The sequence below is a fragment of the Sebastes fasciatus genome, chromosome 7, assembly GCF_043250625.1.
Source record: "Sebastes fasciatus isolate fSebFas1 chromosome 7, fSebFas1.pri, whole genome shotgun sequence".
In the NCBI taxonomy this organism is placed as follows: domain Eukaryota; kingdom Metazoa; phylum Chordata; class Actinopteri; order Perciformes; family Sebastidae; genus Sebastes; species Sebastes fasciatus.
In genome coordinates, this window is record NC_133801.1 from 17,620,377 (window position 1) to 17,635,369 (window position 14,993).

General features: G+C 37.3%; 1 protein-coding gene across 1 annotated transcript in view; it reads left to right on the plus strand.

The window, feature by feature from the left end:
- The first annotated feature begins 6,047 nt into the window (after nt 1–6,047).
- tlcd2 (TLC domain containing 2) overlaps nt 6,048–14,993 on the plus strand; it is a 31,626-nt gene continuing 22,680 nt past the window's right edge. The window contains exons 1-3 of the mRNA XM_074641936.1: nt 6,048–6,614; nt 7,542–7,624; nt 11,545–11,627. Coding sequence (XP_074498037.1) covers nt 6,436–6,614; nt 7,542–7,624; nt 11,545–11,627 — 345 coding nt within the window. The 5' untranslated portion in view covers nt 6,048–6,435. The remainder of the gene's footprint in view (nt 6,615–7,541; nt 7,625–11,544; nt 11,628–14,993) is intronic.

Genomic DNA, 14,993 nt, shown 5'->3' on the forward strand with positions numbered 1-14,993 from the left:
AACACAAAGTTACTCTGACAGTAGCATCAGCTCCTGTTGGCATAATCGTATTGTTCGATTTGGGCTTTAAAAATCACAATCAGAATTTGTCTAATTTCAAATTCAAAGTAAGTGTCTGGACTGAGTGGAGTCTCTGAGACGTGCAAGCAGAAACCATTTTGACATGTGTGTAAACATAGACTAATGTTAATATTAACTTATCTAAAATGATACTTACCATCACTGGACCACAGCACATAACGGGGATATCTGAAAAAACAAGTAGAACAATTTCATGTAACATTAAAAGGAATACAGGGGAAATAAAGTCAGTTATCTTATATCAGGGAATTACAGAAGACTTTTTGACAATTAAGAACTAGCACAATGCGTTGCCATCAGCCTCACAGCAATCTGCCATTCTACCTCTTCTACAGTTCTGCTGTGCGAGACATGATGATATAGCAGGGTTTTTCCAGCATGGAAGATGTTTTAGTGGTGATCAAAGATAAACCAGGAACACCAAAATGTGTAAAAACAGCCATTTCAATTCTTGATAAACAGTCTCTCAATTCTGATCACAAAATATTGCATTAATATTAATATCATGCTCCTAAGTAGCAATAAGTAAAGTTATTTTTAAATGACATTCTTTGCTTGTGTTCTCTTATATTATGATGAAATCAATCAGCAATCACAACTTTGTGTTTACCCGCCACGTGTTAGCTGTTAGCCCCGGATAGCTTGTTAGCTAGTTAGCTAGTTCAGCCAACTCCCTACACATGCAGTCTTTGTGTTTTACTGTAATCTATGGACATTAATAAGAACACAACTGTCACTGCTCCACATTGCGACTTGCCGACATTACAAGTATAGTTTGACATTAGCTGGTCAGCGTTAATTGGCTTAATGTTGCTGACACATTTTAGCTAGCCTTCCACATGGTCACGTTAGCTCTGTGTAACTCAGTATTTTAAGACACAAAACCAGCTGGAGTGTTGAACAACAATATAAAGTTATCCTAAAATGCTGCTTCTGCTGAAATGCTCAAATTTGGTTTAATAAGTGATTAAGAGAAACTTACCTCAGTCTTTCAAGGAGTGCAACATGGCGCTGAGAACATCTTGGTCCGTTTTGAAATGAGGAGGAGGAGAGGAGCTCTTCAGAGTACAGAGCGCTCTGTACTCTGGAGAGTACAGAGCGCTCTGTACTCTGAAGAGTACTCTCCAGAATACACCAGTCTTGTAACTCTGAACACTTTCACCAACACTGGGGTGTATCTTACTCTAGCTGTTGTTGTAATAACTCTGAAAGAGTCCATGGACTTTGACAATGTATATTTTACACCGAACATTTTTAACTCTGAATATTTTCACCTACACTGGAGGGTATGTTACTCCGGCTGTTGTTGTAATAACTCTGAAGGATTTAATATACTTTGACAAGGCATATTTAACTCTGGAGAATTTGCAGTGTAGAAGTGCACTCGGAGAGCGCAGACCTCCGCCAAGGCAGGTTTCATGTACGTCAATGATGGTTTAGGTGAGTTTTATTTTGTTTCTGTCCAGTTTGAATGAAGTGTTTTACGATGCTCTGCTACCTACAGCTGATCTCAACATGAACAAAAATACACGTGAATGATGGCACATTATTCTCATAATATTATGACTTTTTTCTCGTTAACTTCTGACTTTATTCTCATATTACGACTTTTTTATCGTTAACTTCTGACTTTATTCTCCTAATATTACAACTTTGTTTCTCGTTAACTTCTGACTTTATTCTCCTAATATTACAACTTTGTTTCTCGTTAACTTCTGACTTTATTCTCATATTACAACTTTTTTATCGTTAACTTCTGACTTTATTCTCATAATATTACAACTTTTCTATCATTAACTTCTGACCTTATTCTCATAATATTACACATTTTTTTCTCATTAACTTCTGACTTTATTCTCATAATATTACAACTTTTTTCTCGTTAACTTCCGACTTTATTCTAATATTATTACAACTTTTTTACTCTTTAACTTCTGACTTTATTCTCATATTACAATTTTTTTCTCGTTAACTTCTGACTTTATTCTCATAATATTACGACTTTTTTTCTCGTTAACTTCTGACTTTATTCTCATAATATTACGACTTTTTTTCTCGTTAACTTCTGACTTTATTCTCATATTACAACTTTTTTACTCGTTAACTTCTGACTTTATTCTCATATTACAATTTTTTTCTCGTTAACTTCTGACTTTATTCTCATAATATTACGACTTTTTTTCTCGTTAACTTCTGACTTTATTCTCATATTACAATTTTTTTCTCGTTAACTTCTGACTTTATTCTCATAATATTACGACTTTTATTCTCATAAACTTCTGACTTTATTGTATATATATAAAATAAAATCGTGCAATAAAGTAAAAGCGTGTGATGGGTAAATGTATGACGTGTCTCTTTATTGTCCAATGAATGAGTTGCTGTTCTTCTACGGTTTATAGCATGTATATAGCGAATGTACTTCAAAAGTTACATTTGCAAAAATGTCTGGAAAGAAATGGAAAAGTGGAGCTCAAAAACGCAAATATCAAAGAGAAAAATTACAGCGGGAGTCACAGCTATTAGGAAAAAATCTCCAAGCTGACTGGATATTTCTAAGCTAGCTAACATTAGCTAGTGCTAGGCTACGTAATTCATTCAAGATGACGTTACAGACTTTTGTACTAACTTTTGCTTGGAAAATAGAAACTTCTCCATATTCACGAAGGTTACTAGTTGTGATATGACGTTGGCTATTATACAAAATAAAATACTTGACAGTAGAGCAGAGAGGGGATGTTTTGTGGCCGCAGTGTTGTAAATGCAGCCTGAAAGAATATGTACCTCACTCACCACCCAATAGCTGACACTGGCTTTTCCATGTCGAATTAGATTGACTTCATTCTCATAATACGACTTTTTTTCTCGTAAACTTATAACTTTGTTCTCATAATACAACTTTTTTTCTCGTTAACTTCTGACTTTATTCTCATATTATTACAACTTTTTTTTTTGTAAACTTATGACTTAATTCTCATAATATTCTGACTTTTTTTCTCATAAACTTATGACTTTATTCTCATAATAGTACGACTTTTTTTCTCATAAACTTATGACTTAAATCTCATATTGCACATTTTTTTCTCGTTAACTTCTGACTTTATTCTCATAATATTATGACTTTTTTCTCATAAACTTATGACTTTATTATCATAATATCACGACTTTTTTCTCATAAACTTATGACTTTATTCTCATTATATTACGACTTTTTTTCTCGTAAACTTATGACTTTATTCTCATAATATTACGACTTTTTTCTCATAAACTTATGACTTTATTATCATATCACAACTTTTTTTCTCGTAAACTTATGACTTTATTCTCATAATATTACGACTTTTTTCTCATAAACTTATGACTTTATTCTCATTATATTACGACTTTTTTTCTCGTAAACTTATGACTTTATTCTCATTATATTACGACTTTTTTTCTCATAAACTTCTGACTTTATTCTCATAATATTACGACTTTTTTCTCATAAACTTATGACTTTATTATCACAATATCACGACTTTTTTTCTCGTAAACTTATGACTTTATTCTCGTAATATTAAGACTTTTTTTCTCATAAATTTATGACTTTATTCTCATTATATTACGACTTTTTTTTTCTCGTAAACGTATGACTTTATTCTCATAATATTACGACTTTTTTTCTCATAAACTTATGACTTTATTATCATAATATCACAACTTTTTTTTCCTAAATTTAAATATATATATTTAAAAACATCCAAGAGGACAACAGGTTGTGCGAATTTGAATATGTCACATTTTCTTATGTATCGTCCACACTATGATGAGTTGAGAACTTCTATCTGTTCAAAATCCAGAAATGTTTTGGTGCTTTGGATGATGACAAATTAGAATGGCTATTTAATGCTTATAAATTGGCTTTTTTTGTTTCTCAAGCTTGGTTAAAACGTCAATTATAAAGGCCTTGAGACAGAGGCCAAACACCCATTCACTTTACCTGCTGTTAATGACAATGATAATGATAATACTGGGGCAGGCTGCTGTTTAAATACCCTCTAACCGGGTGGTGGCGCTGTGTCACCAAATATTACAGGAGTCATTCACCACCATGGCTCCATGACTCTGACTTGAATGACTTGAATTTCCCTCCACTTTACACTGAGTGAAACACCAATAAAAAGTTAAATGTCCATCATGTTTCAAGGTCCAGTTATAATATCAAACAATACTAGTGTATAATAGATGTTGTGCTAAATCAAAGCACCATGCCATGTGTTACATATTCTGTAGTTACATCATGTGAAACAAACTACTATTCCCATCAACCCACGGGGTGACCCAATGAGGTGGGTGAGAAGCAATGTTGCCTTCAAGTGCTCTTCGTACTATGCAGTCTCCTCATTAGTCAGACAGTAGATAGAGATGTGCATTCATGACTTTATTCGTAATATTATGAGAATAAAGTCAGAAGTTAACGAGAAAAAAAGTCATAATATGAGAATAAAGTCATAAGTTTAAGAGCAAAAAAGTTGTGTTATGAGATTAAAGTCATAAGTTTATAAGGGAAAAAAGTCTTAATATTATGAGAATACAGTCAGAAGTTTATGAGAAAATAAGTCATAATATTATGAGAATAAAGTCAGCAGTTAACGAGAAAAAAAAGTTGAGAATAAAGAATAAAGTCATAACCAGTGTTGCGCATTTTAGCAGCAGATACAATTTAGTTTTTTCTAATATGAATTTTGAAAGTGATTATAAATTGAATCACAGAAAGATTTAGGCTGATAGAAGGGTACTAGTTTTTATTTGTCTATTTTGCTTGATCAACAGGTATTTCAGGCTTTCTCGCTCTGACATCTCTCCATTAATGCATGTATATAGGTCCTGTTTGTGCATGTGTGTGTATTTACTGTGTAAATATTGCAGAGTGAAAAAATTGAATTTCCCCTCGGGGATCAACACAGTGCCTTTCTTCTTCTTCTTTCTTCACACTTACGGTGGCTGCCACTCACTTATCCCACTTCAGCTCCAGTCAGGGCCACCAAGTTTGGATTTTTCTTGTCTAAACACCTGGTCAAAAAATAACTATGAATAAACTTGACATGTTCTTCATATCCTGGATTTGCTTTCAATTTTCTGAGAAATACTCAAATAGGACATATACTTTAGATAGTGTGTTCACTAGCGCTGGGTATCTTCTGAATTGTGTTGGGATACCTGTGCCAAACAATACCTGAGTTTCAGTAGGCCTACTAATACCAAAACAATATTTTTTTTCAATAACCTTCTTACAGATAAGTCTCTGTCGGTAGCAAAAAAACTATTGAGTTTTGATACACAGCCATGTCTATATTATTTATACTTTAAAGATGTCAGTGTAGATATCATATACCAACAATATGTATAAAATTGAAGCAGTAAGCCTAAACATGAGAAAAATGTTTCCTTCCTGTTTGTCAAGTTTTATTGACAGTAACTTTTCCATGTTGAATTTGATTGACTTTATTCTCATAATATTACGACTTTTTTTCTCTCGTTAACTTCTGACTTTATTCTCATAATATTAAGATTTTTTCTCATAAACTTCTGACTTTATTCTCATAATATTACGACTTTTTTTGTTATAAACTTATGATTTTATTCTCATAATGCTACAACTTTCTGCTCTTAAATGTATTACTTTATTCTCATAATATTAAAACTAATTTTCTCATAAACATATGACTTGATTCTCGTAATATTATGACTTTATTCTCTTTTCCTCAATGTGGCCCTTTTACTCCCTCATAGTCTTGACCTTTGCACTGTATTTTTTCGTTATGCACCAAAACAAACCTCTATGGCAACACAAAACCGTTTTTCTTGTTATTGACATTTCCGACAGCCCCTGAAGGCAGCCCAACATATGCACCGTGCTCCTGGCCTCGCCTCCTCATAGTATAGGGCGGGGAAAGCCCATCCTCTGGTTTATGTTGTGGATGTTACACAAAAAAAAAAATTACACAAGCATAGAGGATGAGGTCTTTACAGCCGGGGGGACGGTTTCACAACTGCCCTCACGCCTACATCTGTCACCCACTTCCACACCGGTCACACCTGCTGCAACAAGGCTTTTCTTTGGAGGGAATATATCACAGAAAAACATCACAATCATTCAGTCAGAGACTCGTCCACGCCTCCCCATCTCTGCACAATAACCCTGAAAGAAACACGCTGTTTTCAAGCCAGAGTGGCCAGACATGACTGGGAATACACCGGTATGTTAACGTGATTGTCTCGCAAACAAGTAGCTCATAGTCGCGTCTGTCTGGAGCGCATCTACTCTAGTGCGTCTCACATTGAGGACTTCACTTCTACTATAATATTTGAGCCATGGAGTTGAGTTCAGTGATCCTGACCACCGGCAGCTCAGTGGGTTTCTTCAGTCTAGTCAACGCTGGAGTCGGACAGCTGCCCATGCCTGAGTCTGCCTGCAGGAATGCATGGAAATGGAGAAACATCGCCACATCCTTTACGCACAGCTTTATCACTGCGATATGGGCAGTGCTTTGGTAAGTTATGGTAGTTTATTCTCATAATATTAAGACTTTTTTCCCGGTAAACTTACTACTTTATTCTCATAATATTATTACTTTTTTTCTCATAAACGTATGACTTTATTCTCATAATATTAAGACTTTTTTCTCATAATATTAAGACTTTTTTTCTTAACTTTTGACTTTATTTTCACAATATTAAGACTTTTTTTCTCATAATATTATGGAAAAAAAAGTTTTATTCACTTTTAATTAAAGCAGGATCTGATTGGAAATAAATTTTGGTGTTTTGTGTTCAAAATTTTCTTTATTTTTCCTTAATTTTTATGTTCTTTTACTGACTTTATGTTATTCATTGTTGACCGACCTTGATTTTTGCCATGCTGCTTGCACAGCAAGCTACCAAGAGGCTATTAATAATAGATATAAATATATATGTTTAAAAACATCCAGGAGAACAGTTGTGCAAAGTTGAAAATGAATCACATTTTCTTATGTATCGTCCACACTATGATGAGTTAAGAACTTCTATTTTAAATGTTCAAAATCCAGAAATGTCTTGCTGCTGGGATGATGACAAATTAGAATGGCTATTTAATTTTAATGCTTTTAAGTTGGCTATTTTTGTTTCTCAAGCTTGGTTAAAACGTCAGGATGGTTTATTTGTTTAGTATTATTTGTCATTTATATTGCTATTTCTGCATTTGTGTTTTCTTTATTTTTATAAATAATAGTGTCTTGTAAGCCCTTTTTTGGGCTGGACATATTATTTATGTGTGACACAATAATAATAAAATCAAATCAATATATGATTTAGTCTAGTAAGAAGCTTAATGACTGCCACTTTAATCTACTTTCATTGTAAAGATATCACTCTCAAATAAAGTTCTTCAAACTGTAAAACACACCTTTTTAAATGATTTCTTCTGTTTATCTTTTCAGCTTTTTCCTTCACCCCCGGATGGCTGAAGATTTGATAGAAACTCACTCTGTGTTTTCTCACGCTTTGGTGTCGTTTTCTATCGGTGAGTATCCTGACAGCACTGCTACAGTTTTCAACTACAAACTGTGCCCCGTGTTTCTGAATGGGCCGGGTGCTAGAGACTGAGTGCACCCATAGGTGCTGCCATCATAAGGGGAAATTGGGAAGTGACATTTATCCATCCCAGCTAGTCTCCTTGTCCTACATGGTGTCAGCTATTGGTCAAAGAGTTTCATGTAAAACATTTATTTTAACCAGCTGATACAAGTCTTAACTTGACAAGTAGTTATTAGTTTAATCAGTTGGATATGAGAGAGATAAGAAAAATGATTTAACACCTGAAGCCAATATGTAAAAGCACATTGTCTGTAAGAGTGGGACAGACATGAGAAACTGAGCACTTTTTACACATCAGTGCCACCCTGATTACTCAACAAATTAGCTATAGAGTACTGCAAGGAGTCCTAAAACCTGTAAACGAGTTAGCATTTTAGCACCCCTGGTTCCTTCGTCTGGAACGCAATGGGTTTGTTGAATGGTTTTTTTTAGTTAAGAGACTGAAATAAGGTCTGTGGTTAACACAAGCTTAAGAGGTTTTAACTTTTTTGTTCGGTAAATATCCCACTCGTGAATTTTGAAGCCTTAATGGATACTTGTGCCATACAATACCTGAGTTTCAGTAGGCCTACTAATATTAAAACAATATCAATACCATACTTGCATACAAGTTTCTGTCAGTAGCAAAAAACTATTGAGTTTTGATACACAGCCAAAGTGCCTATATTATGTATACTTTAAACATGTCATCATATATCGACAATATAAATAAAAAGTGAAGCAGTAAGCCTAAATCATGAGAAAAACATTTGCTTCCTGTTTGTCAAGTTTAATTGACAGTAGCTTTTCAAATTCAAATTTTGGTTGATTATTCCCAGACACATCCCCAGGTCAATGTTTTGCACATTGGTGCACAAAACTGTACAGCTCTTCCGTTTTAGAGTTTTCATCTTAAAAAATTAAAATCTCCACCACTGATTATTACATTCCTGTCTACACCTCTGTGTATAAATATATATTTTAAGTGGCTAAATGAGACTACTAAACGTCATCTCGCCAACTCATCTGCCTTTACAGCCTCGTTGCGTATACTTGCGCCCATGCCACCGTGGTGTAGTTTGTTTATAGCCTAACGTTAGCTTTTTACTTCTGGCAATCGGGTTCACACTTCAAAAGTGGTGTTCATTTGTCAAGATTATCTTGCTGAACAAAACATGTGAGTATCATAAATGTGTATTTGCTACAGGGCTTATTTTCTGCAATAATGCAATGAAAAAATCCCATTGGCTTTTCGTTGAGGGAACCAGGGCGGTGTTAATTTTCTGGTTGGCCTACAAAAATATGTCATCCCTGGAGCACTCTATTGACATGTTGATGTGCTCTATCATTTCTCAAGTCTTCTGGCTGTTCATTGTTTCTACAATTCCCTGACATCGGGTCTTTCAAATTTAAACATTCTCACTGTTTTATCTATGAGTGAATTACAGATGGACATTATTGATTCTGGGGTGTGTTTTCGGGTGTATGTGCCCTCCCTTTAATTTGACTCCGACCCTTGTTCCACTTGTTGGCCTGACTGAAGTTCACATGTCCTGTAGATTATTTTTGTAATCCACAATGTAGGCTACAGTGACTTTTACCATCTACTCTCCGTAAATCAAATTAGAGACTTGCATGAATTAGATTTCGCTTGATGCGACCCCACATTCTTAAAATAGCAACTTGCCCTGTTTTTACTATTTTCTCATTAATCCTTAAAGTATTCCAGAGCAACTAGCGGCACATGAGCCCTCTTAAATCTACTAATTTATTGTATCTGTGCCTGTCAACAAGGGCTCCCCAAGGATTCCCGGGATGTTTGACATTCTTTCAGGAAGCCCAGTTTCTGGAAGCTGGTAAAGCAAGGGGCAGAGTCGGTATGTGAAGATCAATGGTGGGCATTATTATCAGTCCTAGGCACCAGGCGTAACCCCTTACAGTCATGTGACATCACCAAGACAGTAACTGCGCAAAAAAGTCAGTTGATTTATGCAAGCCGTGCACGTCGGATTCCAGTGGTAACAGAAAGGGGAGTCATTCATTCAAAAACAACTGGAGTGCTTCTCCCGAGCCCTCCCACTAGAGATATGGTGTGATTCTGAGGCCTCAGCAAGCTGGAGTGAGGAGATTTGTCCACCAGATTTGAGCTCGCTGTGAAACCACGCTGCAAACCTCGCAGTGACATGCCATAAATGATTCTCCACTTGTTGAATGAAGACCTTGTTCAATGCCTAGCCGTAGAACAATGTCTTGCACAGGAACGCAACGGTTCAAGTGTGTAATACTGTTGTCATGTGGCTGTACTACTCTCTACATTCTCCCTGTTGCTATGAATAACCAATTTAAAGAATAAGTCTCTCTACCTGTGGTGTTGCACCGTTATAGAATAGAATAGTAAGTTACCTCTGATACAGAAAAAAGACACTGATAGTGATAGTAAGTATTGCTCCATGGGAACATTTTGTTGATTTAGTATTAAGAAGTATTCATAATGCCATGCATAATGCAAGTCAAGTTTAAACAGACCGCAGAAACGAAAAGCCTCAAAATGTTTACATGCCGCAAGAACTTTGCCAGTAAGGTTTCTTATACCGAAAGGGATAGTTTGGGTGTTTTGAAGTGGGGTTGTATGAGGTACTTATCCATAGTCGGTGTAATAATAATTATAATAATGAAGGTTATTTGTAAGCACATTTCTACATATATTTACAAATAAATATAAATAAAGCCCGACGTGGTCTGAAAACTACAAGTGGCCTAAAGATCGTTTCTAACAGGATGCAACTTTTTCTGTGACTTCCTTTAAATTCAGTGAAGGCTGCTTGAAACGGCTGGAAACTGTCCGACTTGGCCGCAGCTTTTTTGTCACCGCCTCCTTGCTGCTGTCGCCTGATCTCGTCTTCTTTCCAGGCGAGGCGCAGTTCATCTTGAACGAGCTTCTTGTGTCGTATCAGCCTGAAACTCAGTTCTATGACTAACTGGTTTAATGTAAACATGCCAATGAATCTCACCCCACAGGATCTTGAATGGGGAAAACTAACTAGTCAAGTAGTATCAGATTGCTTTGTTCTCAGTGTAGACATTAACTGTGCAGAGAACACAAAGAGTAATACTCTGTTTTTCTATCTCTTTGTCATTCTTTGTTCCACCTGTATGTTTTCAATACAAATGTCAAACAGTACTCAATGAATCATTATAAAATCACAAGGACAAGAGAAGAGATGTCAGTTAACTGCCATTTTTATTTATTCACACACTGCTCCAATTGGTTGTTTATGGCTAAACTTGACCCAAACTCGACCTCTTGTGGGGGAAAAAAAAAGCTATTGTTGAAAAGACTACATTGGCGTGGAGTTCCCTCTGTTGTCAATGTTCTTATGAATCAATATGAACTAGATAATGCAAATAAACCAATCTTTTGATAATGATTTCTTGTGCGGCTAGTAGCAAGTGCATTTGTTTATGGTGAAACGCACCCAAACGTGTCACCACATCGACAAAAGGGTCCTGGTGTCAAATTTCCAGCATAATGAGGTTAATTCCAGTCTCACCAAAGCCCTGAGCTCCCTCGCACCCCTTCATCCCCATCCCCAACACTTCATGATTTTTTTCCAGCATTGTGAATAGCTGTCACCATGGATACAGCTGGTGGCGGGGAAGGGGTGGGGTTGGTGGATATGAATAGCCCCTCTCCAAGACGCATCTCGCTTGCCATCGCTGTCGTCATGGAAGCAGGGTCCCCCTTGATACGCTTGATATTCTCGAGGCTTCTCTTCTCCAATAGATCTGTCATGCTTTGGTTGATTAATGAATATCTGAACCTAAAGATGTCATTAATGTTGGCTAAATGCTCCCCTATCCTCACAGGTTACTTCATCCATGACTTCCTTGACATGGTGGTGCACCAGAAGCTGAGTCTGAGCTGGGAGCTTCTCTTTCATCACTTTGTGGTAGGTGTTTCAAGCAACAGTTTAAGATAAGCTACGGTCAAAAGATGTTTCACCTTGACCGATACTGACAGCAGACTAGATCTGACTTTTGCATCTGTGCAAGAAACCCTGCCACCTCTAAGAATTCAATATACAGTAGTCACTGCACAGATGAAACATGCAGCAAAACCACAGAACACCTGTCAGAAGCACATACATGAGAAAGACAAAATACCCGACTTTCTCGTCTAGTGAGAGAGGACAAGTGAGGGAGGAACAAAGAGACAATCATTCCAGTGTGACAGACCCCCCTCTTCTCCCGCCAACCATTCAACCCTCTTTCATGCCTCGAGAAAGTTGCGGGAAGCACAGGTCGGATCAGTTAACCCCTCCCCCATTCCTGCTCTTAAACCCTATGAAAAATAACCTGAAGTGGAAATATAGAACTGCATCCTGATTGAATATTTTCTTTCTCCGCTTATGACAGCGTGACCTACATCCAAGACCGTGCTGATGTTGTGTGTTGCTTTCTGTTGCCAAGCTCTCGTCTTGTTATTGTAGTGCGTTACTCACCTCACGAGATCTGTTTATTTAAATGTTTTATTGGAGGTGTTTCTGACAGGATTGGAGTGGATTTGTGCTTTACAGTGGTCAAGATTTATGTGTGTTTGGATGTTAATGCAGGCATGTTTTCAACGTGGAAATATTTCTCTGCAGAATTTAGAAATCAGGCCACTGAGGACGAGGCTCATCATCTTCCATGCTGACGTTCTAGTTACAGATTTATAAAAGAACAACATGCTTAACATAGCTGCACACTTAATATATAGATATGGGCATACAGTGTATATAAATGTAAACATACTCTGTAATATGGACTCTCATTCTGTCCTGATGAATATCATTTTAAAGGACCAGTGTGTAGGATTTAGCGCCATCTAGCAGCAAGGTTGCACATTGCAACCAACTGAAACACACGGCATAACAGCTACCATAACAGACCCCATGCAATATTTGCGCATAAGCAAATAATACATAAGTTAGAAAGGTTAGTGAACATTTGTGATATTTTCCTGTGTTGGTTGCTGGAGAGTCACTGTTTCATCAAGCGCGGGCAAATCTACTACCTCAGGTATAGCACTGAGGCTTGATGACTAACAGCATCATTTCACTGAATGCACCAGCTATGTACAATAATGTACATCATCTTAAATTGCTGTGCATGAGGTGCCATTTCTTGGCAAACTTTCCATTTATGAATCATTAACTTTCAGTAACATTTTGCCAATAAAACTTTGGCCTCCTTGACGGACCCATGGATGTATAAAGAGAACTGGGTACAGCGTTGGAGGCGGGCTTCCGTTCATTCCTATGAAAGTTGCTCAGTGGCGCATGAAGCCAAAATGGCTCAACTGCCGAGTGATAAAGTAACAAGATAATCCAGTGATCTTCCGCATCCATTGGGCCCATAGATCAGGGGCAGTAGCGTTTCCTTTAACTCCGCCTCCCAGCCCTCGGTCCACCGAGTTACAGACATCTCTCTCCCAATGTAAGTCTATAGGAAAAAGGCTTTCGGCCCAATGGCATCACGTAACAGACACAGAAGTTGTATTTCCGCCGTTTGGCCACTACAAAACTTTGCTTCAAAGCCCGACGCTCATCCTGAGGGCTTGGACGGACCGCCAAATTTTGGTCATCCTTCTCATGATGCTTCTGATGAGGAATTAACCTGATGATAATTGACTGTACTAGCCTGTGACATCAGGGGTCCTTTGTTTCTAAACAAGGTTAAAGGCACATCTGAGTCAGCTTTTGCCAGGTGAGAACCAGTGTTTCAGTTGTGAAAATACAAAGAGTCATTCAGGATTCGTTGTGGAAACCAGCTCCAACACCAACGGGTTGTTGGTGGCGAAGGCCTAACAGAGTTTGAAAGCAGATAGCCGTCTTGTCTTTTTTTTCTGAAAGTCTTGTTGTTTTTTTCTCCTTCACTTCCTGGAAGCCAAATGAATGGATGCTTTGGTCCGGCCATCTGGCCTCTGATTGTCACTAGAGTGTGGGAGAGACGGAGACTTCTTCCTCATTCACATGGATTTCTATGTTTCTCAGCGAGCTAACTCTCTCTCTACATATTCCCTTCGTTTCCCTATTGAACCATCATCAAGACTTTCATTCATTCTTTTCTATGACGTTTGCTCCCTGACTCCCACGTACCTTTCTGAAAGCCTGTCCTCCTTCAACTCTTTTGCTATCTCGTCCTCATCTGGCACCTTTTCTTTCATATTTTGTTGCCTTTTTTCTTGTTCTTTTCATGCAACTATTATAAATTAGTTATTGTGTTAGAGGTTCATGAAGGATTGTAAAGCAAAAGAACCATGTTTAGGCTTGACTTGCAAATGTAAGTATACTGTTCATCTGAGGAGGTTGATCTTAATCTCCTCTTTGAATCGGCAGCCCGCTTATTCATCTTTCGCCCCTGAACCCCTTTTCTTACAATACTACTGTACAATCTACCTTAGCTGTGAGTGCCGGTGATTTGTTTCTTCTATTCTTACCACTACCTTGCACCCGATACTGTTCAAGATCTGGAGACATGCTCGCTGCTATTTTCTATTTTGTCTACATCTACCTTTGCCTGGACACATGACGCAGACATATACAAACTAAAATTGTAAAGAGGGGGATGTGGTTGAAGAGACAAAACAACTCCTTTTGAGGCAGATGGAAACAACAATTTGGCATTAATTGAGTACAGTACATCTTTATGTTAACCTTTTCCATTCCACCTCTCTATCAGACCCATTTTTGTCTTTTTTAGGGGGGTACAGGGGGTCTTTAGGGCGAGATAGCAGGTCAACTGTGGATGTCACATAGAAATGGTGTACATCATCTTAAAGCTGGGAACCTAAAGATTAATTTGCGATGCAACTCAAGTGTATAAGGGTTTTGAACGTTATGATGGAAGTATATGATGGCTATTCCCATGCTCACTTATGTCTCATAAGTTGTTGCAGCAGTTTTTGGGTTGATACCATCTGTTACACAGAATTGGTGCTAAATTTAACAATTTTTTACCACTCGAGAAGTAATAAAAATGATCAATAATCCCTCCAAAATACCACATTAAGACACTAAAACCTTGAGGAACACCATAGAAAAGGCATGCAGTGATTTAGTATCAAAAACTTTTGACATTTGGAGATTTCTGCAAGAATTGCATTTTTTCAGCGATTGGATGGCGAGCACTTCTGCTCTGAAAACGGCTCAGAACCCCCCTTATTGTCAATCTACCTAAGAATGCCATACAGTACATTCTCTGGATGCCCTAGGTCTTTAGTTTGTTGTTGTAAAGTTTCATGAGGCTGTGATTATCCTAGAGCTCAAGTTTCA